At 42.4% G+C, this 24,493-nt stretch overlaps 1 protein-coding gene across 3 annotated transcripts in view; it reads right to left on the minus strand.

The window, feature by feature from the left end:
* Positions 1 to 24,493, minus strand: part of RSF1 (remodeling and spacing factor 1) — a 165,371-nt gene that overhangs the window by 8,189 nt on the left and 132,689 nt on the right. For all 3 annotated transcript variants that reach the window (XM_002708674.5, XM_017344448.3, XM_051822018.2), the window contains 6 exons: positions 21,946 to 22,000; positions 20,920 to 21,029; positions 12,088 to 12,155; positions 11,065 to 11,272; positions 7,073 to 7,293; positions 4,760 to 4,948 (listed from right to left, as the gene is read on the minus strand). In XM_002708674.5, the coding sequence (XP_002708720.2) occupies positions 4,760 to 4,948; positions 7,073 to 7,293; positions 11,065 to 11,272; positions 12,088 to 12,155; positions 20,920 to 21,029; positions 21,946 to 22,000 (851 nt within the window). The remainder of the gene's footprint in view (positions 1 to 4,759; positions 4,949 to 7,072; positions 7,294 to 11,064; positions 11,273 to 12,087; positions 12,156 to 20,919; positions 21,030 to 21,945; positions 22,001 to 24,493) is intronic.

Here is a 24,493-nt window from a genome sequence, read left to right on the forward strand (position 1 = left end):
AATGGTCTCTTAGCTTTTGTCCTTGCCCCTACATTCTATTCACAACACAGCTATCCTAGCAAATTAAAAACATAAGCCAGGTGCTGACATTGTAGCATAGTGGGTAAAGTTGCTGCCTGTGACACCAGCTTCCTGTAGGGGTGCTGGTTTATGTCCTGGCTGCTCCACGTCCAATCTAGCTCCTTGATAATGGCCTCAGAAAAGCAGTGAAAGATGGCCCAAATGTTTGGGCCCTTGCTACCCACGTAGGGGACTGGGAAGAAGCTCCTGGCTCCTGGTATTGGCCTGGCCCAGCCCTGGCCATTATGGCCATCTGGGGTGTGAACCAGCAGATGGAAGATCTCTCTCTCTCTCTCTCTCTCTCTCTATGTTTCTCCCTCATTCTCTGCAACTCTTTCAGATAAATAAATAAATCTTAAAAAAAAACAAAAGTAAAACATAAGCCACACCATATCACCCTTTTGCTCAAAACCCTCCAAATGCTTCTCATCTCACACAGAATAAAATCCAAAATCAATTCAATTGCCTGCTCTATGCTACCCAATAAGGTGGACACTAGTCTTGTGATTATTTTAAACTAATTAAAATGAAAAAGTCAATACTACTGTCAAACTAACCACATTTCAAGAACTGAATAGTCACACAAATCTAGTATATATAGTTACTATATATACTAGTTACTATATTGTTTGCATGGAAAATTTTTCCATCATTACAGAAAATTCAATTAGACAAAATTGCTCTTCATCAGAGGTTAGCAAACATTTTTTAATAAAGCACAGACCCTATATAGAGTCTGTCACAACTACTCAATGTTCTTTTTTGAAAATGACCACACACAATATGTAAATAAATGGGCACTGCCATTTTCCAATAAAACTTGTTTAGTGGGGCCTGTGCTGTGGCACAGTGAGGTAAAGCTGCACCTAGGATGCTGGTCCCATACATGTGCTGGTCGATTCCGGACTGCTCCACTTCCACTCCAGCTCCCTAATAATGAGCCTGGGAGGGGCCGGTGCTGTGGTGCAGCAGGTTAAAGCCCTGGCCCAAAGCGCTGGCATCCCATATGGGCGCCGGTTCTGATCCTGGCTGCTCCTCTTCCAATCCAGCTCTCTGCTATGGCTTGGTAAAGCAGTAGAAGATGGCCTAAGTGTTTGGGTCCCTGCACCCAGGTGGGAGACCTGGAAGAAGCTCCTGGATCCTGGCTTCAGATTGGTGCAGCTCTGGCCACTGCTGCCACCTGGAGAGTGGACCAGTGGATGGAAGACCTCTCTTTCTGTCTCTCTCTCTCTCTGTAACTGTCTATAATAACAATAATAATGAGCCTAGGAAGGCAGCAGAGGATGGGCCAAGTGCCTGGGCCCCTGCCACAAACATGGGAGACCTGGGTGGAGTTCCTGGCTTCTGGCTTTAGTGTGGCCCAGCCCTGACCATTGGTGGTCAGTTGGGGAGTGAACCAGCAGATGGGAGATGTCTTTCTCTGTGTTTTCCCTCTCTGTAACTCTTCCTTTCAAATAAAATAAGTCTTTAAATAAATAAATAAATAAAAAGAAAACTTACTCAGTAAAGTTTATTTATACAAACAGATGGGCTACATGGCTTGCTGACTTGCTCTGTACAATCTGGGTTCATGCTGATTTTATTCTGCATCTCATACTATTCTTTTTTTAAAAAAAGATTTATTTATTTACTTGAAAGTCAGAGTTACACAGAGAAAAGTGAGAGAGAGAGAGAGAGAGAGAGAGAGAGGTCTTCCATCCTCTGGTTCACTTCCCAGTTGGCTGCAATGGTCCAAGCTGCACCAATCCAAAGCAAGGAGCCAGGAGACTTCTCCGGGTCTCCACGTGGGTTCAGGGGCCCAAGGACTTGGGCCATCTCCTACTGCTTTCCCAGGCCATAGCAGAGAGCTAGACTGGAAATGGTGCAGCCGGGACTCAAACGGGTGCCCATATGGGATGCTGGCACTCCAAGTGGCGGCTTAACCTTCTACAACACAGCACTGGCCCCTCATTATTCTTTCCCTCATTCTGCTCCATTCACCCTGGACTCCCTTGTGTTCTCTGAACATGCCAGGCACAAACCTACCTCCGGACCCTCACAATTTGTTGTTTCACACCCAACATTTCTTCTTAGTGAAGACTTCCATTAGTACTGAATCTGAAATCTGTCCAACTAAAAAGAGTTACATAATACTTGTTTTATTCCCTGTTACATTCCAGCGCTTAGAATAGGGCCTCATTTTAAAAAAACTTGCATTTTAAGGTTGAATTAATGAATGTGAGTCTTTATGACACAGAAAGATAAATGCACACCCAAATAATGTTCACCTCCCTTCTTTAACATTCTATGCCCAAATACTCCCTACTTCCCTCTCTCTACTCGCCTAAGCTCAAAGTTAATGTATTTCATGTTTAATCTGTGAAAGTGAACACTCTTCCAATAGATCACAAACATCATAACACACTGTGTACGTGTACTGATATGTCACACTGTACCTTATAAATGTGTAATTACTAAATGTCAACTAAAATATATATTAAAAAATCATAAACAGGGGCTGGTGTTGTGGCATGGTGGGTAAAAGCCACTGCCTTCAATGAAAGCATCCCATATGGGTTCTGGTTCAAGTCCCAGCTGCTCCACTTCCAATTCAGCTCCCTGCTAATGCACCAGGGAAAACAGTGGAAAATGGCTCAAGCGCTTGAGCCTCTGCCACCCACATGGGAGACCCAGAAGTTCCTGGCTTCTGTCTGGCTCAGTTCTGGCTGTTAAGGCCACTAGGGAAACAAGCCAGCGGATGGGGGATCTCTCTCTCCATAACGCTTTCTTTTATTTTTATTTATTTATTTATTTTTATTTTTTTTGACGGACAGAGTGGACAGTGAGAGAGAGAGACAGAGAAAGGTCTTCCTATGCCGTTGGTTCACCTTCCAATGGCCACCGCGGCCGGCGCACCGCGCTGATCCGATGGCAGGAGCCAGGTCCTTCTCCTGGTCTCCCATGGGGTGCAGGGCCCAAGCACTTGGGCCATCCTCCACTGCACTCCCGGGCCACAGCAGAGAGCTGGCCTGGAAGAGGGGCAACCGGGACAGAATCCGGTGCCCCGACTGGGACTAGAACCCAGTGTGCCGGCGCCGCAAGGCGGAGGATTAGCCTAGTGAGCCGCGGCGCTGGCCCATAACGCTTTCAAAATAACACATAAAACTTTAAAAAAATTATAAACAATGGTGAACTAAATGCATAAAAATATTTTAAAAAGTGAGAATTCAGGTCATTTAAAATGAATTTATGGGGCCAGTGCTGTGGTGTAGGCTAAGCTTCCTATAAATCTTTAAATTATAAAAAAAAAGTGAATTTATGATGGTCTCAGGAATAACTACAAAAAGATGAAATGAATATCACAAATTCATATTTTAGAGCGTGTCATGCACTATTTTTTTAAAAGGTTTATTTATTTATTTGAAAGGTAGAATTGCAGCGGCAGAGGCAGAGAGAGAAAGTCTTCCATCCGCTGGTTCACTCTCCAAATGGCTGCAATGGCCAGAGCTGAGCCAGGTAGAAGCTAGAAGCCAGGAGCTTTATCCAGGTATCGCATAGGGGCCCAAGCACTTTATCTATCCTCTGCTTCTTTCTTAGGCACATTAGCAGGGAGCTGGATCAGAAGTGGAGCAACCAGGACATGAACTGGCACTCATATGGTATGCTGCATTACAGGTGGCGGCTTAACCCATCATACCACAAAGCTGGCCCTTTTTCGTGCACTTCTAATATAAGGAGAAGCCAAAACTATAAAGCCGGTTACTACTAGAACCACATAGTTATGGTGCAAAGAGACAATAGATGTTTCAATTTGAAACTGGATGGATTTTCACAGCACAGGAGGTTATTTCAAAGCAAGGTCCCTGAGTAATAGGGAGTGGGGAAGAAGCAGCACAGTAAATCTTATTCATATCACAATTTCTGAGATAAATTTTCTAGGATAAATGAAGAACGTAATTAATACTATTGAGATCTTTTTTTAAAGATTCATTTTTATTTTTAAGACAGAATTACAAAAAGGGAAAGTCAGAAAGACTGAGATGTTCTACGTGCTGGTTCACTTCCCAATGGCTAGAACTCCAGCTAGATCTCTCATGTGGGTGCAGGGGCCCAAGTACTTGGGCCATCTTACACTACTTTCTAAGGTGCATTAGCAAAGAGCTGGATCAGAAGTGAACCAGCTGGGAGTAGAACTGCACACATATAGCATGCCAGTGCTGAGATCTTAAAATAACCATCTGAAGCCCTACATGGGGCATGGTGGGTTAAGCTACTGCCTGCAATTCTGGCATCCCATATGAGCATCATCAGATGGAGTCTGGCTGCTCTAGTTCCAATGCAGCTCCCTGCCAATGCGCCTGGGAAAGCAGCAGACAATGGCCCAATGACTTGGGCCCCCTGCAACCCATGTGGCAGACTTGGATGGAGTTCAAGGCTCCTGGCTTTTGCCTGGTCCAGCCCCAGGAGTGAACAGCACATGGAAGATATAGTACAGATTTTCTCTCTCTCTCTCTCTGTCTCTTCTTCTCTATCTCTAACTCTGCCTTTCAATCAATCAATAAATCTTTTTAAAAATCAGCATCTTATAATTAGTGGACTGGAACAAAATAATTTATCTCAAAGATACCAATTATGTTATCTCAAAAATACTATTTACTCACTTTATAACGTCTAGGCCTACTTAGTCTAAACTTCTATAAATAGGAGATCTACTCCTTACCTTCACTTTCTGAGCTTGAAAGTCTGCGCTTGTGAATTCGCCTTATTTCTTTACCGCGTCGTAAACTTTTCTGGGAACCATCACTTTCTGAATCTTCTTTGTAGTTAATTTGTCTTTTCTGGTTTCTCCTTGACCGCCTTCGCCGAGTTTCTACAAAATCATCACTAAAATCATCGCTAAAGTCACTTTCTATTTAAAAAAGAAAAAAGAAAAGAGCCAATTAAAAAACTGAAGTCCATTTAGTAGAAAGGTTAACTAGCTTAGGTTACAAAAATTTGAAGCTACTAGGCAAAGTTCAGTCATAAAATTTTTTAAATGAACAATAACTTTTATAAGTGTCTATTTTCTTTTAATAATAGGAGTCTATCTTTGAGTCTTTTATGTTCAGATCACAAATGTATAGTATCAACAATTAATCCTCAAGACCAGAATATATATTTTTTTAAAGAAAATACTTAAATGTATTTATTATAATCCTTACTGAATTCACCCAACAGCTACCTGGACATGTGCACATCTACCATGTGACTGCTCTTCTTGGTGGACAGTTACCAGAATCCACCACCTGATGAGCTGCTGTTCCTACTGTGTCTATGGTTAGTCATATTGTAGCCCTCTTAACTGAGGAAAACTCATATACGTGTCTCAAAGAGGGACAGAATTAAGAGTTGCATTTTTGGCTTTTTTCCACATGGAATGAAAATCTGCTAATGAAGCATATGAGACTACTTAACCTTGTACAGCATTGCTAAGTAGCCTTGTTCTTATCTCTGACCAGTAAACCAGAGTGAGATTATGGCATCATGCCAGAGATGTTTATCAGTAGTGCTAACAAATTTCACTGAATCAGCACATTCAACCCTGTTGTTCTTTAATGGATTTCAAACACTTCAACATAACTAGTCATTAGTTTCAAGTGATCCTCACTAACAAAATGTGGGACATGCTAAACCTAAATAGTGATGTTAGTATAGTATATTCATTGACTAAAATAAAAATCCACAGCACATACTGATACACATGAATAAATATATGGAGAAGGCAAAGTTCCTCCTTATAGAGCACTGAGTAATAACCATAATAGCAGTGATGTAGTTAAAAAACCCAAATTGAGGGATATTTTCCAAAATAATATATATTCTTTAAAAATGTCACAGTATAGACAAAATTTGAGGAACATTTCAGATTAAAAGAGATGCGAAGAAATATAACATGTAATTCTGGACTGGATTCTAGACTAGAAAAAAATTATAAAAGGACAATATTGGGATACTTGATATCAAACGTGTACTGTTGATTAGATGGTAGTAGTATATCACTGTTAAAATTTCTGACTATGGGAATTATATGGGGGTTAGCTAAGACAATGTCCTTATTCTCTGATGATAATCATTGATAAAGAGAATGATGTAACTTAGATAAATAGAGAACACCACAAGAATGGCCACAGTCAGGGGCACCATACTCGTGAGCCTGTGGCACTCTCCCAGGAGATAACAGCTACTTACCTACCAATTCCATAAAGCAATCATTTCTTTCCTTTTAGCTGTTGGGCCTCTCACTATTTATTGAGTTAATATGAAAAAGCTATACTGATATTAACTGTTTCTAATTTGTAAAAATTACTGACTTACTGATATGGCCTAAATATTAGAGAAAATTTATATTGTCTTTTTAGTAGCTATGTATCTGAGGAAAATATTCTCAGTTTATTGAGAATGAATCCCAAGAAACACTATGAAGATGAAGGTTAGGCATGGAAACACCTGGCACGAAAATGATTCATCATAATCCTAAATGAATTGGGTATGAAGTTAAAAATTGATCTGTATGTATTTTCTCAGATGTGTTTTGAACAGAATAAGAAAAGGACTGAAAGTTTTATCAGAAATCTTGTGGTATAACTGAATGGAATTTTAAGTATTAATAATAACTTGGGACAGGTGTTGTGGCATAGCAATACTGGCATCCTATATTGGAGAGCCAGTTTGAGTCCTGGATGTTCCACTTCCCATTCAGTTTCCTGCTAATATGCCTGGGAAGGCAGCAGATGGCCAAAGGAAGTGGGGCCCCTGCCACCCATGTGGAAGACCCAGATGGAATTCCTGGCTTTGGCATGGCCCAGACCTGGATTTTGTGGCCATTTGTGGAGTGAGCCAGTAGATGAGTATCTCTGTCCCTCTTTAAAGTATATAAATAAATCTTAAAAAAAAAACAAAAAAAAAAACAAAAAAAAACCACCCATAACTCCTGAAGTCATATGACTGTACTGAGCTGGTATGGTTGATATGATACAGAACAGGTTATTTTTACCAGAGTCTCTACTGTTCTCTTCAGACTCCTCTTCTTCATCATCATCAGAGTATTTTTTCTTTGGGACCTTTCTCCGCAAGCGCCTACTTTGCCTCATTGGCCGGGAGGGATGTCTCCTCAGTCTGCGGCTACAGAAATCAGTGTCGCTGTCGTCATTAGATGGTGGATCTTCTTCACTTTCATCTGGGTTTTCATCAGACACAACAAACTCATCTTGAGATCTGTCCAAGAAAAATCAGATTGATTATGATGGTACACTTGGAATCATGAATCCATTTATAGTTGAGTTCAAATTCTAGCAAGAACAGTGAAACATTAAGCAATGTTCAGTACAATGTTATCTCCTTGCATATAAAATAGAGACGTGCTTCCCGTCCTTTTCTTAGGAGGAGTTGTTAATACAACAGAGGTTGATTTTTTTTTTAAGGATTTATTTATTTGAAAGACAGAGTTACACAGAGAGGTAGAGACAGAGAGAGGTCTTCCATCTGCTGGTTCAATACCCAGAGGGCCACAAAACCAGAGCTGCGCCGATCCAAAATCAGGAGCAAGGAGCTTCCCCAGGTCTCCCATGTGTGGGTGCAGGAGCCCAAGGACTTGAGCCACCTTCTGCTGCTTTCCCAGGCCATAGCAGAGAACTGGATCAGAAGAAGAGCAGCCAGGACTAGAACCGGCACCCATTTGGGATGCTGGTGCGTCAGGCCAGGGCTTTAACTTGCCATGCCACAGTGCTGGCCCAAGAGGTTGATTTTATATATATATATATATATATATATATATATATATATATAAATATAATGCTTTGGCCTTATGGCATAGGTATGTCCCCCATACTTTAAATTCAACATGTTTAAAAGTGAGCTCAGTATTTCTTTCTTCTTCTTTTTTTTTTTTTGACAGGCAGAGTGGACAGTGAGAGAGAGAGACAGAGAGAGAGGGCTTCCTTTGCCGTTGGTTCACCCTCCAATGGCCGCTGCGGACGGCGCGCTGTGCTGATCTGAAGGCAGGAGCCAGATACTTCTCCTGGTCTCCCATGGGGTGCAGGGCCCAAGCACTTGGGCCATCCTCCACTGCACTCCCGGGCCACAGCAGAGAGCTGGCCTGGAAGAGGGGCAACTGGGACAGAATCCGGCGCCCCGAACGGGACTAGAACCTGGTGTGCCGGCGCTACAAGGCGGAGGATTAGCCTAGTGAGCCGTGGCACCGGCAGTATTTCTTTCTTCTGTCCCCAGCCTAGTATTTGGTACTATCTTCTATCTAGTAACTCAAATCAGAACTCTGGTATCTAACCTGGTTTTTCCCATTTCATTTCTCACGTCTAATCAATTACTAATACGTTCAGAGCTTACCTCTTAAAAGAGTCTCTGAAACCTAAACTCTTTTGACATCTTAAGGCTTTCCTCTCTCACCTATAGTATCAACTCCCCAAATAGTTCCTCTGATCACTTGTACCATCTCCCCTCAAGATGTCCTCCAAATGAATGTCAAGATGAAGCTCTCTGAGCACCAATCTTACATCAGTCTGATTTAAAATCTTTCAGTGGGGGCCAGCGTTGTGGTGTAATGGTTAAAGCCACTACCTGTGATACCAGCATCCCATATGAATCTGGCATGTCCCAGCTATTCCACTTTCAATCCAGCTCCATGCAAATGGCCTGGGAAAAGCAGCAGCAGAGGACCCAAGTGTTTGGGCCCCCTTGTGGGAGACCCAGATGAAGCTCTTGGCTCCTGGCTCCAGTCTGGCCCAGTACTGGCCATTGCAGCCATTTGGGGAGTGAACCAGTGGATGGAAGATCTCTCTCTCTATATATAACTCTGGCTTTCACAATAAATAAATCTTAAAAAAAATTGCAGGTTTTTTTCTTTTTTTTTTTTGACAGGTAGTTATAGACAGTGAGAGAGAGAGACAGAGAGAAAGGTTTTCCCTCTGCTGGTTCACTTCCCAGATGGCCGGAGCTGTGCTGATCCAAAGCCAGGAGCCAGGTACTTCTCCTGGTCTCCCACGCGGGTGCAGGACCCAAGCACTTTGGCCATCCTCCACTGCCCTCCCGGGCCACAGCAGAGAGCTGGACTGGAAGAGGAGCAACTGGAACTAGAACCCGGCGCCCATAAAGGATGCTGGTGCCGCAGGCGGAGGATTAACCAAGTGAGCCACGGCGCTGGCCCCAGGTTTTTTTTTTTTTTAAATCACTTTCAGGATAAAGTCCAAACTACTATGCAAGACTAGCAAAACACACCACATTTTGGTTCCTTTTTATTTTTTGGCCTCATCTCTAGCAGGGCACCATCTGCTTCATCCTCATATTCTTGCTATCCGGAGCCAGCCTAAGTTTCCTAAATATTCTAAAACACCTTATGGCTTGCTGGCTTGGACATGTGAGAAGACACCTGCACAAACAGCTTTTACTATGCCCTTATTATCCATTATAATAGTGCTAGAAAATATTATCATTATTTTAATGTAACCTAAAGTGTAATCACATTAGCTTATTAGGCTAATAAGCAATGCAAAGTGTCTTTGACTTTATATATGTATTATGTTAGATGCTGAGCTAAGTAATCCAGTAACTACATTAAGTTGATTACACTTCCCCCTTCCCTCCACCTGGCTAGATGTGACCCAACCCTGACCCAGGTCCAGGAATATGAAAGGGAGGTATAAAGCTTGAGATAACAACCAGCCCCTACCCTGGAGTCTGCGGCAGGTGTCTTGGGACTTACCAGAAGTGTCAGCTTGATCTATAGCATTCCCCTAAAGCCTGCTTGGACATGATAATAAAAGCTCTGTAAGAATTGGGTTCGGGGCTTCTCGGTGGGCTTCCTCTCCTGGAGGCACAGAGAGACCCGGGTTCGAACTCGTAATAAAAACAACCCTGCTTATTGGCTTCAACTTCGGTCTCTGGTGGTGTGATTTTCGGGGGACCACGGACTGCGGGCATAACACATGCAACTTCTCTGCTTGGAATGTCTTATCTTTTCACCCTGACTCGAAATCCCAAATTCACTGATATACCCAAATAATTCAATCTTCAAATTTTAGAGTAAGCTTCACTTCTATGTGAGGATTTTCCCCGATCTCCATGGACTGAACCAACTGTACTCTTTTTTTTTTTTTTTTAAATTTTTGACAGGCAGAGTGGACAGTGAGGGGGGGAGAGAGAGAGAGAGAGAGAGAGAGAGAGAGAGAGAGAGAGAGAGAGAGAAGGTCTTCGTTTTTCCGTTGGTTCACCCCCCAATGGCCACTGCGGCCGGCACACTGTGCTGATCCGAAGCCAGGAGCCAGGTGCTTCCTCCTGGTCTCCCATGCGGGAGGAGGACCTGGGCCATCCTCCATTGCACTCCCAGGCCACAGCAGAGAGCTGGACTGGAAGAGGAGCAACCAGGACAGAATCTGGCGCCCCGACTGGGACTAGAACCTGGTGTGCCGGCACCGCAGGCGGAGGATTAGCCTAGTGAGCCGCGGCGCTGGCCTCCTCTGTACTCTAATTTATGTTTTATTGCTGCTATCTTAGTAGCAGTCATGTAGAAAGTGTTTTTGTTGTTTATATGCTGATTTCTTTCACTAACAGTCTGAAGGGTTTTGCTGAAATATCTCCCTTCCCTGACTTCCCTACTGATGCCATGCCCCAAACCCCAACCTCTGTGGGACATCAAAAAATGTAAACTAATTCCTTCTTTCATACGTGACTGGGCCACGATAGCATAGATAGTACAGAGAAAGCCAACAACAAATCAGAGTTCAACTGCAGTTACTCAAATTTAAATGCCACTTGGAATATTAAATAATCAGCCGTAAAACTGTTTTATATTTTAATCTAAAAAGAACCAAAATCAGCTTTCCTGAATCTGCTTTAAGTATCCTGAAAATAAACAGAAATTGTGTCTGCGCATAAATAACAAAAGAACCCATCAGAAGATGGCCACGCCTCTCTGCTCTCTCAGCCTGTTGAAACTGGCATCTAGGGAATGGGGTCTATGGGCAGACCACACACCCATCACTGATCTTGAATTCCTCTTCACTCTCTTCTTCATCCAGGTTGCTATCGCTGTCTAGATCATTCAGTCGCCGGCGTTTCTTCCGCCGAGCAGCAGCCGCCCTCTGGGGTCGTTTATTTTCTTTTCTTTCTTCATCCAAAATCGTAGAGATGTCTTTCCCACGGTGACCTGTGATGGTGGATATATCTTTTCCTCGGCCAACTCCTGAGTTTGGGGAGAGGGAGGAAAAGTTTACGAACGTGTCCCTTAAATTGCAGACTACTGTTCTTAAATTTGTGTAGAGCAATTCTTTACCTGATTTTTTTCTTCTTACAAATATGTAGTTCTCTCAACACATCAACTGACAAGAGACACTTAATTGTTTATCCTACTGAAGTTCACAAAGTAGACAACCTCTTTCTTAATTTTGATATAATTCACATATAAAATTCACCCATATAAAGTATTTAATTCAGGATTTTTTTTATATCATACAGTTGCGCAACTGTAACCATTAATTCCAGAAACTATTCATCACCCAAAAAAGAAACTTTCTACCTATTAAGAGTTACTCAGGAATCTTTCTAGAATTTTCACAGTAACTAAGTAGAAACCAGAATATTCTAGTAGAGCACTAGTAATTGGCTATATAGTGCTTTAATTCATTACCACCAAAGTCTTCTATGTTAATGGCCCCTGTTCATGACCATGAAATTAATAAATTAATTTTAATAGGTTAGTCAAACCAATCACTGAAGTTCTTATTATCCATAAAATTTGAGACTTTGTAGGCTCAAAGATTACAGGAAAGTTTCCTCATTTTTCTATTTGGGACCAGAAATACATACTTTTTAATCTAATGAGAAATACTAACATTTTATAGCAGGTCATAAAATAAAACTATCTTAAAGATAATCAATATCTGAGACTAGACAGATATACATTGGAGAAAAGTCTAAAAAATATGCTCATTGCCCTTACTTGGGCATCTGGATTAACTTGCCAGTAAAGGTGCAAGAAGAAGAATGACAAACACATACCTCCTCCATCAGCCTCTTTGATATCATCTTCTATAGCTTCATCAATTGCTTCATCAAACTCATCAAATCTAAAACATACACAGTGACCTTATTATAGCACACAATGATCTTATTATAGCCTGTTCTCAGTTTTTGTTGCTTGTTCTTGATTTGTTTCAAAGGCAGAAAGATAGACAAATGGAGAGAAATCGTCCACCTGCTGGTTCACTCTCCAAATGCCCACAACATCTGGGCTGGGTCAGAAGCCCAGAATTCATCAGGGTATCTGACAAGGGTGGCAGCGTCCTAAGCACTTGAACCTTCATTCACTGCCTCCCAGTGTGTGCATTAGTAGGAAGCAGCACTGGAAGTGAAATATCTGCGACTTCAACCAGGCACTCAGATATGGGAAGCCAGCAGCCCAAGTGGTGACTTAACTGTTGCATCACATACCTGCTCCCATTTTTTTATTTTTAAAGGTCATCTACACTAGGTGCTTGCTATGGTCTGACTGTTGTGTTCTCTCAAAACTCACACTGAGGGGCAAGTGCTTGTTATAGTGGTTAATACACTCTCTGCTTGATGTGCCTGCCTCCCCTACTGGAGTGCTTGGCTTTGAGACCTAGCTTTACTTCCAGGCCAACGTCCTAGTAATGTGTACCCTTAGAGGCAGAATGTGATGGTTCAAGTAGTTGAGTTCCCTGCCACCTGTGTGGCAGTAGTTGAGTTCCAGGTTCCTAGGTTTGGCCTGGCCCTCCCCTGGCTGTTGTGGGCATTCAGGGAGTGAATTAGCATACAGATGATCTCTAAGTCTTACACATAAATAAAAATAAACAAATTAAAAAATTATTAAAAGCAAATTACACATAGAAATCCCTTTCAAGGAATGGGACACTGCTGAATAAGAGTAATGCCCTTTGCTGGTTCAAATACTAGCTGCTCCACTTCCCATCCAGTTCTCTGCTATGGCCTAGGAAAACAGTGGAAGATGACCCAAGTGCTTGGGCCCCTGCAGTTACATGGGAGACACAGAAGAAAGCTCCTGGCTCCTGGCTTCGGATTGGTGCAGCTCTTTCCTTGCAGCCATCTGGGGAGTGAACCAGTGAAGAGAAGACCTCTCTCTCTCTGCCTTTCAAATAAATAAATAAATCATTTTTTTAAAAAAAGATTAATGACCTTATAACAGAGGCCAGAGAGAGGCCTTTTACTCATTTCTTACAGTGAAGACTGTCACATGTGAGGAAGCACCGTGCTCCTCAGATACTGGATCTGCACTAGTAAGTCCCCTTGTGCCTTCCACCATGTGAACACAGAGAATACGCCAGCCATGAGCCGGAAAGCAGTGCTCACCGGATTCCAAACCGATCAGGGCTTTGAGCTTTGACTTTTCAGCCTCCAAAACTATGAGAAATAAAATTATGCTGTTTATAAGTCCCCAGTTCACTGTATTTTGTTATAGTAGCTGCAAACATTAGAGATAATGTCAGGGAAAGTTTTTAAAAGGGCCCGATAGTAAGTATTTTAGGCTTTTCAGAGTGTATAGTCTCTGCTGCAACTACACACTCTGACACTGTAATACAAAAGCAGCTACAGATGGTAGGTAAGTAAATGAATACGGCTGTGTTCCAGTAAAACTTTAAAGATGCTGAAATTTGAATTACATGTAATTTGCATATAATCTTCAGGGAATATTATTCTTTTGACTCTTTTTTTGAACCATTTATAAATGTAAACATTATTCTTAGGGGGAAAACATTTGGCCTAGCAGTTCAGACATCTGTGTCTCATACTGAAATGCTTGGGTTGACTTCTGGCTCCAGTTTCAAGTTCCAATTCCAGCTTCCTACCAATGCAGACCCTAGAGGCCGGCAGGTAGATGACTCAAATAAATGGGCTCCTACCACCCTGTGGGGTTCCTTGACTCAGTAACTTATTCCCCCCCAAAATTTTAAAAAGTAATTTATTCCCTAACAAAAAAAGCTTTATCCTTAAGTAATAATGTCTGAAGATAAGCAACAACTTTTCTACATACAATGTTAAAAAACTACTCTATTTTGGGATAAAGTTGCTGCCTGCACTGCCAACATCTCATATGGGTGCTGGTTCATGACCCAGCTGCTCCACTTCCAAGCCAGCTCCCTGCTAATGCAACTGGGAAAGTAGGGGGAAGATGGCCCAAGTCCTTGAGCCCTTGAACCAATGTCAAGACAGGGATGAAGCTCCTGGCTTTGGCCTGGCCCAGCCCTGGCCGTTGCAGCCATTTGTGGAGTAAACCAGTGGATAGAAGACCTCTTACTATCTATCCTAGCAATGACTTTCAGATAAATAAATAAATCTTTAAAACAAACCTACTATATTTCCACCATGGAAAAAAATGTACTTGTTGCATCTTATTAATAAGACTTTCATTTTAAATTCTCTTTTGTAAGCATTCTCTTTGATAAATGCTTTTGTCTGAGGCTTTCTTAGTTTTTCAATTTTATGTAATCAGATTTCAGTCCCATTGTTTGTCTTTGGTGTTAGATGTAAGAACTTGTTCCTACAATTTTTGAAAAACACATAAAGGCCGGCGCTGCGGCTCACTAGGCTAATCCTCCGCCTTCCGGCGCCGGCACACCGGGTTCCAGTCCTGTTCGGGGCGCTGGATTCTGTCCCGGTTGCCCCTCTTCCAGGCCAGCTCTCTGCTGTGGCCCGGGAGTGCAGTGGAGGATGGCCCAGGTACTTGGGCCCTGCACCCTATGGGAGACCAGGAGAAGCACCTGGCTCCTGTCATCGGATCAGCGCGGTGCGCCAGCCGCGGCGGCCATTGGAGGGTGAACCAATGGCATAGGAAGACCTTTCTCTCTGTCATTCTCTCTCTCTCACTGTCCACTCTGCCTGTCCAAAAAAAAAAGAAAAAGAAAAGAAAGAAAAGAAAAACACATAAAGAGGGCCAGCACTGTAGCATAGCAGATTAAGCCATGGCCCATAGTGCCAGCATCCCATATGGGTGTCAGTTCAAGTTTAGGCTGCTCCACTTCCAATCCAGCTCACTGCTAATGCACCTGGGAAAGCAGTAGAAGATGGCCCAAGGAATTGGGCTCCTGCACCCATGTGGGAGACCTGGAAGAAGCTCCTGGCTCCTGGCTTCAGCCTGCCTCAGCCTTGGTTGTTGTGGCCATTTGAGGAATAAACCAGCAGATAGAAGATATCTCTATCACTCTTTCTCTCTGTAACTATGCCTTTAAAATAAATAAAACTTAAAAAAAAAAAATGATGTGTCTTCCTTATATCTTTTTTGGGAACTAGATAGAGTATGAAGAAATGCATCATATAAAACACTTTATGCTATAAAACGTAATTTACTTACTATAAGTTCCTATATTACTGTTATATAAGTTGAGAGCTGAAAGTAATCATCTGGTTTAAGCCATCATCACAGATGAGGAACCAAAACCAATGGGAATGGATCACTCAAAGACACATGGCAAGTAAGTGGTACAGTGAGGACTACTTTCTTAGCCTTCTCATCCTCAATCCAATGTTCCTTCCAGTTCATTGTGAAGTCATCCTCTTGGTTAGAAGCAATAATTATTAAATGATAAATAATTACTAAATGATAGTAGTGAAGAAATTCCAATAAAACAAATCTCTGCTTCTTTTAATTATATCAAGATTGAAAGACAACATATTCAGTTCTGCTAAAGTGCTTGTTTTTTTGTAATTAAATTTGTTCCATTGTGAATGATATACTATAAACAATTCAAGTGTAATGTGTATTTTATATTAGTATGTACACTTTCATTTGGGAGAAACACTAAGTGGATGCAGAAAACTATGGAGCGCAACCAAACTGCACAGGAATTCATATAACATATACTCTTAAAACATTTACCACCTACCTCGTGTATCACATGTTATAAGGTACAGTTATCTGCATTTTACTACCAGACCATAATTTACAAATTGCACACATAAACAAGTCTTTTCTTAAATAGCACATTTGTTGTAGTATTTATTTATTTCTTAATTATTTAACATATGTGAAATGGCATTAGCATTTTTATTGGATTTCTTTTTTTTTTTTCTGGACAGGCAGAGTTAGACAGTGAGAGAGACAGAGAGAAAGGTCTTCCTTCCGTTGGTTCACCCCCAAAATGGCCGCCACGGCTGGTGCGCTGCACCGATCCAAAGCCAGGAGCCAGGTGCTTCCTCCTGGTCTCCCATGTGGGTGCAGGGCCCAAGCACTTGGGCCATCCTCCACTGCCTTCCTGGGCCACAGCAGAGAGCTGGACTGAAAGAGGAGCAACCGGGACAGAACTGGCACCCCAACCGGGATTAGAACCCAGTGTGCCGGCTCCACAGGCGGAGATTAGCCTAGTGAGCTACAGCACCAGCCTGGATTTCTTTTTAAATAAATCAAACTGTACATACTGTTGGAACATGTTTTGTCTTAAAATATTTATTTATTTGAGAGCGAGAGCAAGACAGACGAAGAGCAAGAGACAGAAGACGGATACTCAGAGCACACCCATCCTGCTGGTTAGCTCCCTAGATGCAAGCAAAGACTAGGACTGGGCTGAGGACTGAGAACTCAGTCAAGTTTCCCAGGACTGGCTGGAACCCAAATACTTAAGTATACACCGTTGCATCCCAAAGTATGTATTAGCAGTAAGCTGGAGTCTGGAACCGGAGCCAGTGTTGGGAACCAAATGTAGGAACCAAATGTGGGCATCTTAATGATTAGACCACACTCCAGCCGCCCCCCCCCCCCCCCCGGCCCTTTATCTATCACTGGTGATTTTTTTTTTTTTTTAATTTATTTGACAGAGTTACAGACAGTGAGAGAGAGAGAGAAAGAGAGAGAGAGAGAGCAAGGTCTTCCTTCCGTTGGTCCACACCCAAAATGGCCGCCAGGGCCGGAGCTATGCTGATCTGAAGCCAGGAGCCAGGTGCCTCCTCCTGGTCTCCTATGCGCGTGCAGGGGCCCAAGGACCCAGGTGATCCTCCACTGCCCTCCCGGGCCACAGCAGAGAGCTGGACTGGAAGAGGAGCAGCTGGGACCAGAACCCAGTGCCCATATGGGATGCCAGCACCTCAAGTAGAGGATTAACCAAGTGAGCCATGGCGCTGGCCCCAAATAAATAAATCTTTTAAAAATATATACAGGGCTGGGGCCGCGTATATATTTGTAAAGTCCACTTTGTTTTATTTTTTTTGTTTCCAATTTTTCAAGTTAAAAAACTGTTTTGGTGTTATTCCAAAACAGTTTAGCAGCCAGAAGCCAACAAATGGTCTAAAATAATTAAGACATAATTTATTATTTGGGCAAACAATGTCATTTAATAGCAAGAACACTAGACTATCAACCCATCAGAAGATAAAGTTTTAGTCTAGGCTAAGCTACTAACAGAATGACGATGGACCTATTTCTCTGTCTGGCATTGCTGGTGGCAAGTGGTAAACCAAGTTATATTTATTGATTCTATCACTAGGTGTTCATGGAGCCTTTATGATTTGTCAGCAGCATACTAGATGTTAAGGGACAAAGGATGCATGAAATGGAGTCCCTACCTTTCATGCTAACACTCTAGTAGGGGAGAGACACATTAATCAGATAACTATAATCACAAATATTAACAACTGTTAAGTGCTTTCACGCTGAAGAACTGGTTCCTATGAGAGTGGTTCCAGTGAGAGGATTTGATCTAGGGAAGGTTAACAAGATAAAAATAGAAGGGAAATGATGTGTAAAGGGGCTAAAAGAATGTACTGTGGAAAATGTAAAGTAGAGAAAGGGAAGATGGGATGCAGCTGGAGAGGTCAGTAGGGATGAGCCTAAGCAGTGCCTTTTACAGCTTGTTAAAAGCACATCTCCTGGAGCCGGCGCTGCGGCTCACTAGGCTAATAATCCTCCGCCTGTGGTGCCGGCACACCGGGTTCTAGTCCTGGTTGGGGTGCCGGATTCTGTCCCGGTTGCTCCTCTTCCAGGCTAGCTCTCTGCTGTGGCCAGGGAGGGCAGTGGAGGATGGCCCAAGTGCTTGGGCCCTGCACCCCATGGGAGACCAGGAGGAAGCACCTGGCTCCTGGCTTCAGATCGGCGCAGTGCGCGAGCCACAGCGGCCATTTGGGGGGTGAACCAACGGAAGGAAGACTCTTCTTTCTGTCTCTCTCACTGCCTAACTCTGCCTGTCAAACAAATGAATGCACATATCCTGGGGCCAGCTTGGCACAGCATGTTAAACTTCTGCCCGCAACGCCAGCATTCCAAATGGGTGCCAGTTCCTGTCCTGGCTGCTCCACTTTTGATTCAGCTCTCTGCTAACAACCTGGGAAAAGCAGCTGAAAAGTGCTTGGGCCCCTGCCACCCACGAAGCATACCTAGATGAAGCTCCTGGCTTTAGCCTGCCTTAGCCTTGGCTGTTACAGCCATTTGGAGAGTGAACCAGAGGATGGGAGATCTCTCTCTCTCTCTCACTCACACACACACACACACACACACACACACACACAATCTTCCTATCTCTGTAATTTTGCCTTTCAAATAAATATTTAAAAAATAAAATGAAATAAAATAAAGCACAGCTCCTCAACTCAAGAGCTGTAAACATCTGACAAATTCTGACAAGAAAACGATGACATGAGCAGATTTATGTTAAGAAATGATCACACTGTCTACCCTAAAATTCTATGATTCTAGGAATGGAAATTTACCTCGTGGTTAAGACACTCACATCTGGGGACAGCGTTGTGCCACAGCGGGTTAGGCTGAAGCCTGCAATATTGGCATTCCACATGAGAGTAGGTTTGACTCCTTTCTACTCCATTTCTGATCCAGCTCCCTGTTCATGTGCCTGGGAAAGCAGCTGAAGATGGTCTGATTGCTTGGAACCTGCCACTCACATAGGAGACCCAGATGGAGTTCTAGGCTGCTGACTTAAGCCTGGCCCAGCTTCAGCCATCGTGGCTATTTGGGGAGTAAACCAGTGGATGATAGACTTCTCTTGCTCTGTTTCTCCCTTTTTCTCTATAACTCTGCCTTTCAAATAAATAAATAATAATCTTTTTAAAAAAGAAGACCCTCACATCCTGTGTTCAGTATGTGATTCAGCTCCTGACTACAGCTGCCTGCCATTGCAGACTGTGGGAGTAAGCAGTGAGAGCTCAAATAGTTGGGCCCTGGCCATTCAAGTGGGACACCTGGATTGCATTTCTGGCTCCCAGTCTCTGCTCTAACCAGCTCTGGCTGCTGCAGGCACCTGGGAAGTAAACCAGCAGGCAGGTAGCAGCACACTTGCTTGCTTTCACGTGTACTCTCTCCCTCCTTGCCTCACAATAAATAAACAAAAATTGAAAATTTTTAATTCTAGGGGCCGGTGCTGTGGCACAGCAGGTTAAAGCCCTAGCCTGAAGCACCGGCATCCCATGTGGGCGCCGGTTTGAGTCCCGGCTGCTCCTCTTCTAATCCAGCTCTCTGATGTGGCCTGGGAAAGCAGTAGAAGATGGCCCAAGTCCTTGGGCCCCTGCACCCATGTGGGAGACCCGGAAGAAGCTCCTGGCTTCTGGCTTTGGATCAGCGCAACTCCAGCCATTTCGGCCATTTGGGGAGTGAATCGGCGGATGGGAAGACCTCTCTCTCTCTCTCTCTCCTCCCTCTGTGTAACTCTGACTTTGAAGCAAATAAATAAATCTAGGCCGGCGCCGCGGCTCACTAGGCTAATCCTCCACCTTGCGGCGCCGGCACGCCGGGTTCTAGTCCCGGTCGGGGCGCGGGATTCTGTCCGGTTGCCCCTCTTCCAGGCCAGCTCTCTGCTGTGGCCCGGGAGTGCAGTGGAGGATGGCCCAGGTGCTTGGGCCCTGCAACCCATGGGAAACCAGGAGAAGCACCTGGCTCCTGCCATCGGATCAGCGCGGTGCGCCGGCTGCAGCGCACCTGCCACGGCGGCCATTGGAGGGTGAACCAACGGCAAAGGAAGACCTTTCTCTCTGTCTCTCTCTCTCTCTCACTATCCACTCTGTCAAAAAAAAAAAAATATATATATATAAAAATAAATAAACAAATAAATCTAAAGAACAATTTTTTTAATTCTAATGGTAAGGGGCAAGAAATGTATGGCCAACATCATTACCCATAGGTTCTGTATCCCTGGGTTCCACATCAACAGAGTCTAATTGGCTAAAGAAAAAAATTATGTCTGAAAACACATACAGATTTTTTCCTTTCTTGAACAGTACAGTATAACAATCACTGACATGGCATTTACATTTCATTGGTATTGTAAGCCATCTAGAAATGACTTAAAGAATGTAGGAGGATGTGTCTAGGTTATATGCAAACACTATACCATTTTTTGGGAAAGATTTATTTTATTATTTATTTGAAAGACAGAGTTAAAGAGAGGTAGAAACAGAGAGGTCTTCCATGTGCTGGCTCACTCCCCAAACAGCCACAATGGCCAGAGCTGAGCCTATCCAAAGCCAGGAGCCAGGGACCTCATCTGGGTCTCTCACTCAGATGCAGGCACCCAAGGACCTGGGCCATTCCCCGCTGCCCTCCCAGATGTATCAGCAGGGAGCTGGAATGGAAGTGGAGCAGCCGGGATCAAACTGGCACCCACATGGGATGCTGGCATGCCTGCTGTGCCACAGCACTGGCCCCACACTATACCATTTTATATATGGATTTGAGTATCTGTGGATTTTGCTATCTGCGGGAGCGCCTATACCGAATTTCCCTGGGACACCAAAGGACAACTGTGTATCCAGTAGCTAATAAGCACCATGATGGGAAAGCATATACCTCTGGGCCATGCTGTCTCATTACAGAAGCATTCTATAGTCCTTAACATGTAGCCTTTTCTACATTTGGCATACCTGTAACTTATACATTTTCGCGTTCTTGTTGATCTCCTTTCCAGTAAGTTAACTTTGGACTTTTTGGAATCTTTTTTCTTTTCTTCTTGATCTTCAGAAAAATCTGGCTCCTTTAAAAATATAGTAAATAAATAGGTATGACAGAACAAAATTTCTTGGAATTTATAGTCTGGTAGTCTCTATCTAGGTAGCACATGTGAAAACTGGAGAAGTTTGAGATGAACCCCCAAACTTAAAAAACATGGAAATTCTAATACACACATTAGAAAAAAAAATGTTTGTGATAGATAGATGAAATACTTCTGTATTAAAATTCTTGACACTTTTGTGAATTTACAATTATCTGCTTTAAATCAAGATGAAATTCTTCCTTAGATAGAATTTTCAAATCAATAATTAAATCTGACACAGAAGATATTACGCTTGCTGAATGAATAAAATGACTTTTAAAAAGGGGTACAGGATGCTTAAGGCAATTAACTGACAGGTAAGGCTAGTATTTAATTAAGTCTGAATGAAACTACTTATGACATGGAAGAAATTTCTTCTCCAATGAAAAATCATGTTACAAGTACTTTCAATCATGAGACCCTTAATTATCATTAGACTAACAGATGTGAAACAAACCCAACTTTAAAAATACAAATTGAAAATTTTAGTAATCCCAAAGAATTAAAAATCAAATCTTGAACTATTCTTCAGTGATGTTATATAAATAGCAATTCAAAAACCCAAAACTAAATTATCCAGTTTAGGGTAAAAACAAGGGAACATATATTCCAAAGAGATCAGCTATAAATTTACAGTCCATAAATGAGATCATTTTGGGAGGGCTGAGATTTATTGGCATATATATACTTTCAATTAAGAGGGTGATTTTTCTAAGGCTTTAAATTTCTATTTTAATAAAATAATAATTTTATTGTATTAATATTCTTTTAAGTACTCACATTATATAATGTAGGTTAAATTTTAGAATAATTATTGCAGTATCCCATTTAAAAATACTACAAATCAAGAACTTACCTGTGGAGGAATGATGTTTTCAATACTGATACCAACATACACCAAACGTTCTTTCCTTTAAGTAAAAAACAAGCAGAAAATGAGATGTGTTAACACAAAATTGTTACAAAAATACTACTAATGCAGAGAAGACTAAAATATAATTTCATGGTAAGAGCAGAGCCTAATTCACAGACATGTCAGCTGCTACCCATATGCAGCAGGCGCATTTCCACACAATATGAAAACTACACCTTTAGAAGAGACTTATACTGGTGAAATAAAACCTGTCCCTGAAATGGACAAGGAAACATCATGAAGAGTCTTCCTGTGACTCAGCGGTGTTGTGGTCAGATGGAAATATCTTTAATTAAACAAAATTCTGACAAGTCAGTATAAGTAAAATTGAACTGAAATGCTAACTGCTCTTTCCCCTCTCACTTGTAATGTTTCTTACACAAGGAAATTAATATATTCTGTTGGCTAGATCCTTCAGAGTGTCACTTTTGCTGTCCTATGAAGTCTTGGCCCTGTACACAGGTATTTCACAGAGACAGGTCATGAAGCTATTTAACAAAAACTTCCATGTATGAAAATGATAAAATGATTTTCATCAAAATTCAATAAAAGTATTACATAATTAATGAATCAATAACTAAGAGAGGCAAGAACAATATTAACTGAAATAAACAGGGAATACTTTAGAAGACTTCTTGGCTTGAGTTATATGTTGTTAAAAACGTTTGGCAGGACGGTGCCGTGGCTCACTTGGCTAATCCTCCGCCTACGGCGCTGGCACTCCGGGTTCTAGTCCTAGTCAGGGTACCAGATTCTGTCCTGGTTGCTCCTCTTCCAGTCCAGCTCTCTGCTGTGGCCCGGGAAGGCAGTGGAGGATGGCCCAAGTGCTCGGGCCCTGCACCCACATAGGAGACCGGGGGGGGGAGGGGGAAGAGGGGGGGCACCTGGCTCCTGGCTCCGGATCAGTGCAGTGCACCGGCCGTGGTGGCCATTTGGGGGGTGAACCAATGGAAGGAAGACCTTTCTCTCTGTCTCTCTCTCTCACTGTCTAACTCTGCCTGTCAAAAACAAAAACAAAAACGTTCGGCATACATCTGTCCTTACAATAGTCCCATTTATGAGATACTCTTTTCCTCCTCTATACCTCAAAAATCTCTACTTTCGCTTCGTCACTGTTCTTCTCAACTCAACTAAAAAGACATTTGTTTACATTAGTTCAGAAATTATGTCAGCTTGGGACTCCATAAGTAAATAAGATACGGTTACTGCCTCACAATTATTTAACAACTGACTCTAGACTTGTGAACAGTTGTAACTGAAACATGAAAAATGTACAGATTAATTTTGTCTAAAGAGTTGAGAAATTTGGGAAGGTTTTAAACAGATAGTAGCATTTGAACAGGATCTTAAAGGTAGATACAATTTCTTGTCTAGTCCTAGGGAAAGGTAACCTTCTGTCCCATCTTACTACGGAGTTCAAGGATCATCTTTGGCCCAAACCTTATCAGTACCAACAACCACACTCCTTCCAAAATTTTAAGTTCAGGCTATTCTCTGACTTCTACTCGACTTAGAAGTTCACTTGTCAGCTCACTCCCTATAATGTATTGATTTCAATTCTTTGACTCCAGCAAGACATCTACCAGTGACTCTACCCTCCTTTAACACTGTCCATCACTCCCTTCACATCCTTACTCTCCCCCTTACCTGGCTTAGACTCCATGGTCCATCATTATAAATACTCCTTTGCATACACTTTCAAACTCCTTGTCTCTTTCTCTCCTTCCCTCTGTTATATTACCTGGAAAATTCCAACCCTGATTAAATCCAACTCTCTGCTAACAAAGCACTAGTAATAGTACTCTGGACTTACAGAGCTTTGAATTCCCAGCTAATTTCTGGCACCAGATCCACTGAGTAGACTTCAAAAACATCAGATTTCACAGAGCAACTCCCTGGCCATGGACGCTTGCCGGCTACTAAACTAAGTGCTCACTGATACACTCTTCTTTCCCATCAAACTGTAAAGCCCTCTAAAGTAGCAACCACACTGGAGGAGACAACTTCAAAAAGATGTGGAAAATGAAATTTAAAGATAAATTTGTTATGCAAAAAATTTTGAAATCCTTGCATATGAGGGGTCTTCAAAAAGTTAACCTTGAAAAAAATGATGCATGCATTTCAGAAATTTGTTTGCAGTTCTCAATATAATCCTTATGTTAAAAACATAATCTAGCATTAAGGAGGTACCCAATAAATGTTTAAATGTTGAATAAATGCAATAAGGGAAAACAATGGCAACAAGGAAAATATGTTCTTGTACTATGACATATGGAGTAAATAAGGCCTTACACTATTAGGATGAGAGGCAGACAAGTGATTTCACAAATTAAAAAAAAAAAAGAAAAAAGAATGAAAATGCCTATTGGGGCCGGCACAATGGTGAAGCAGGTAAGCGGCTGCCACATGCAGTGCCTGCATCTCATATGGGCATCGGTTCAAGTCCCAATCCAGCTCTCCACTGTGGCCTGGGAAAGCAGTAGAAGATGGC

This window comes from Oryctolagus cuniculus, chromosome 1 (genome assembly GCF_964237555.1).
Source record: "Oryctolagus cuniculus chromosome 1, mOryCun1.1, whole genome shotgun sequence".
Classification (NCBI taxonomy): Eukaryota; Metazoa; Chordata; class Mammalia; order Lagomorpha; family Leporidae; genus Oryctolagus; species Oryctolagus cuniculus.